The sequence below is a fragment of the Mastomys coucha genome, unplaced genomic scaffold (genome assembly GCF_008632895.1).
Source record: "Mastomys coucha isolate ucsf_1 unplaced genomic scaffold, UCSF_Mcou_1 pScaffold17, whole genome shotgun sequence".
NCBI classification, from domain to species: domain Eukaryota; kingdom Metazoa; phylum Chordata; class Mammalia; order Rodentia; family Muridae; genus Mastomys; species Mastomys coucha.
Window position 1 is genome coordinate 14367366 of NW_022196899.1, and position 4389 is coordinate 14371754.

At 40.2% G+C, this 4389-nt stretch overlaps 1 protein-coding gene across 2 annotated transcripts in view; it reads right to left on the reverse strand.

Moving 5' to 3' along the window:
• Cpa3 (carboxypeptidase A3) overlaps nt 1-4061 on the reverse strand; it is a 35610-nt gene extending 31549 nt beyond the window's left edge. For both annotated transcript variants that reach the window (XM_031376253.1, XM_031376252.1), the window contains exons 1-3: nt 3981-4061; nt 3787-3862; nt 812-936 (exon numbers count right to left, since the gene is read on the reverse strand). In XM_031376253.1, the coding sequence (XP_031232113.1) occupies nt 812-936; nt 3787-3862; nt 3981-4048 (269 nt within the window). In that variant the 5' untranslated portion in view covers nt 4049-4061. The remainder of the gene's footprint in view (nt 1-811; nt 937-3786; nt 3863-3980) is intronic.
• Nucleotides 4062-4389: the final 328 nt, after the last annotated feature.

The following is a 4389-nucleotide window of genomic DNA, read 5'->3' on the forward strand; positions in this document are numbered from 1 at the left end:
ACCCATAGATAGAATAGATAGATTTACCTTATCCATACACCCATAGATAGAATAGATAGATTTACCTTTCACCCCTCACCAAAGAAGCTTTATTTTGCAAGAGATGGAAACTTAGAAAAGTTCATGGCTGGTCACCATTGCAGAGAACAACTGACTGTGGGCCTCTTGGCCTCAGTTTGACCATCTAGGATATATATATTTTCTACCTAAGGATCAGGGATCACCTTGGAAGAAAGGGAAGAAAGACTGTAAAATTCAGAGGACCCAGATGCCCAATACAAGACTGTAACTTCTAGACACAACAGGTTTGCCATGAAATTCACGAAACCCCAACTACATAGTTGCCTATACAATATCTGCATAATAACCACACCAGTAGACATGTCAACTTGAATGGGACAAATATCAGAAGATCCACCACTACATGAAGATCTATAAGAATCTGATAACTGCTGACGAAGGGATTATCCATTTTGTTTTCAGAGATGAGGCCTGTGATATTTTATATAGTCCCGTGTGGTCATCCCTAAAAACACGTACATACAAGCAACACTAAGTGGACTCACTAATGGTGTTCTTGTGTGTGTATCAATAATGATTATAGAAGATGAAGTAATGAATTCCAGAGGGTGTGGATGGAAGGACACAGAAAGAGGTGAAGAATGGAGAGAGGGTTGGAAATGATGGAAATTCAGTGTGTTCATGTATAAAACCCAACCCCTGATACCTAAAGACTTTTTAAAAAAATCCTAAAGATTTTAAGGTTACCAAAACTGTATGAAACATTGATGGATATTTGCCCAGAACTTACTCATAATGGATTTTATGTTGTTCCAAGGTAGACTGGATAGTCTGAGATTCCTTCTCACTAACTCGGAAATCCACAGTCATATTAACAGCGATGTCATGGCTAGCGTCTGGATACCAGAAGTCAAGCTACAAGACAAGACCATTGTTAACTGTGGCTTGTTTGTTTGCTAAACACACACACATATATATTTAAAATGCTGAGTGTGGCTGTGTATTCCTGTACCTTTAGAAATGTGGGGTACAAAAACATGAGGATTCTGGAGCTTACTGGTTGCTGGGTTCAGTGAGAAATCCCTTCTCAAAGGAATAAGGTAATATCAACTGTGACCATTACCTTAAAGTGAAAAAGACATTTGTTGATTTCTTTGGCTTCTGTTTTTTATATGGGTATCTATACGTTTCCCCCACACAGGAGGGGAAGCACTATATAACACGTATAGATACTATACCCACACTGGCCATACATTGTGCATCATAAAGGGATGTAGGGTTGTGTGTAACTAATAAACTGAAGAGAATCTTTTTTTTTTTACAAATATATTTAAGAACTGTTGAATATAAAGTTATAGGAAAGAATTCATTTGTACTAACTAACATTTTAGGGCAATACATTGATCAGAGCAAATAGAAGAGACAACTCTTTTGATTAACCAAGATTAATGGGCATGTACATGATTATTTAATAATTGATTTGGCCACAGTTGGCAGTAATCCAGCTTTTACAATTTTCTGGCGCCTCCCCTGAATCTCTCTGTGAATTCTAGAATTCTGATAAGGCTTTTAGCTGATAAGAAGGTGCAATTTATTAAGCTCATTTTTTAATTTTACTTTTTTTTTGTAATTTGTCTTTGAGCAAGTCACTGAAACTGATTATTTTTCAGTGTGCTTTAATTAAGAAGTATGGTTAACAGGCTTCCTTGGTGGGTACTATAGATGAAGGGAGGTGGATATATGCCCTGCGATACCATGAGTGCCGATGTCCTCTTTGCTATGTGCCCATTGCCGGAAATTTCAGCAATTTTTAATGTGTGAGCTCACAAGAACAGCCCTGAGGTTTAAACAGTTTGAGAAGGCTCTAGCTCTTGAGTTTCTTTAAAATCACAGTCAATTTTGAAACCTAGTGAAGTACAAATTCCAAGTCTGTGAGATGTGAAGATGACGTCCAGTCTCCACCATCACACTCCACCTGGGAGATGTGAGGGAGCTGCTCAGTCTCTGCCATTACACCGCGACTGAGGTATGGTCCAAGTCACTGTGGATATCTCTTAGTCACATCACACTTCAGGTTTTGGGTAGTCCAACTGTGGCACAACATGAGGTTTTCATCGACCAACCAACACATCTGTTTACTTTGGAACATCATAGGATACGTTGAACATATCAGGGGCTAGTTAATGGGCCAGATATCACCATAACAATCTCTGCATTAGAGCAAAAAAAAAAAAATATGGAGGAAGAGTTTCATGCTCAAAGTACTGTTGTGAACACTTATTGAGTAGCAAGGACATAAGTGTGCCTCAGAAGTGTCCCATAAGGAAGTTATAAGAGGAGGTTTTTGTGTGCCACACAAAGCTGAATATAAGTATTTCTATCATGTTAGCTAACAGCAGAGGGAGGAGCAGGATATCTTAACAGAGAGAACAAGGCAATTTTCTGCAGGAGATATTGACTGATCTGTCTTGCAGAAACAGGAAGACTTAGTCAGATAAAGAATTAGAAGGTAACATTCCTTGTGAAAAAGGCACAGAAGGAGGGTGAAGTTGGGATGTCTGTGGATCTCCAGGGGCAGGAAACAGAGAAGAGGTACTGCGTACTCAAAAGGGTAGTCATATGGCAAATTGTGGAGGACTCTGGCCACACCAACCACCCCCAGATACTTTTATACCTTTTGTTTTTGTTTTTTTACAGAAGGCTGTGATATCCATTGCTGCTCCTGCTTAGTGATGCTCCTATGTCTGGAGAGCAGGGGATGATCGGCTACACGTCACAGGGGGGTGGTCTGTGAACTTCTGTAACTTGCTTAAGGCCACAAAGCCACTGTGGAACCCTTACATCTGGCTCTAAAGAACACGCTGCCCTTGCGGACGTGTCCAAATGTTGTCAAGTTTAAAAAATTGTGTGAACTCATGGCTTTGTGAGAGGCAGAACTAAAATGGTAGACACTGGCATTCTAGAGAAGAGACACCAGAATTGCTCCAGTCTGAGGCAGGCCAGAGCAGCACAGAGGCGATGATCATGTTAGGTGTGAAGAATACTTAGGAAATGAGAATAGACAGAACTTTTGACTGGTTGAAGAGAAGAGTGTAACTGGAATGAAAGACAGGCTTGGTTCTGGGTTTAAATCTGATGTGTAATGTTGGCGGCTTCAGTTACTATCTCTTTATGTCAGGTTCTGTTTTAAGGGTGTTACATCGTAAATCTGATGGTAAATATGAAATAGGAGTTAAGATGACGGGGACAAGCTGACTTGTGTAATAGGAGTGGCTTAACCCATGATAGAAAAATGTCCTCTTTCCTGTTGGATTTTATGATACTGCTTTACATTTAAGAATCTCTTTTTGAAGGTATCCTCACTGTTGGCAAGCTAACACCAGCTACTACTTTACTCTCATCAGATTGTACTTGAACAGAAGTCGCCAGAAGACATTTGAGTGGATGTTGGGGGTTGGGCGATCCAGAGTACAGACAGGAGAGAAAGGGGGCAATGCAAAAGGTGAAAGGTGCCAAGAATGCCCCTTGTTTTACAGATTTACTTAGGAGCTGTTGCTTGTAAAGCCACAAGGAGAAGCAGTGAATCATGGAAATACAACTACGTGAAGTGCTGGCTTCTGGCTGAGTTATCCCAAGTGTTCCTGTCATTCTTCTCCCTCCTCCATCTGTTAACCTTTTATAGTCCAGGGGCATTGCAGATAAAATAAAAGGAATATCTCTTAGAGAATAGAAAAGAAAGAGATAAGACCCATCTAAATGTTTTACCTCAATGGTTTGGGTCAAGTCCTTCAAGATACTGGCTTGCTTTTCATCCTGGAGTTTCACACGGAACACCTTCTCCCTTCAATTAGATAAAAGACAGAAACCAAAGAAAAAACTCAATGAATTTTAAAGCCATATTTCTTAATTCTCTTTTTTTTTTTTAACCCTGAGACTGGACCATAGGAAGAGAAACTTACCTGTCAAAGTGGACAGGAGCAATTGCAAGTGTGGTGTAGATGACACTCATAAGCAAGAAGAACTTCATGTTTCTTCTTTGCTTGATCTAACCCCTTAACGGGCTTTATACCTCAGCTTTTATCTCAAGGAGCAGCTGATTTCCTCTGTGGTTCCCGGGGATGAACAGTCTTTCCACTTCATATTTTTACAGTTGGGAGGGGGGCAGGCTTGTGAATATCCAGGCCTCTCTCCACTCTCTTATATTTTTGGTTGTGATCCTAGCCTTTAACGGTGGAGCCACCTCTCCAGCCCTCTACTATCTTAATAATAGGAAATATATACTTGTCCAAAATATATTGGGAAAGAAAATCCCTTTAGCAAGTAGTTTGCACAAGGGGATAGGATGAGTCTATTCACAGAGCTCTGTTC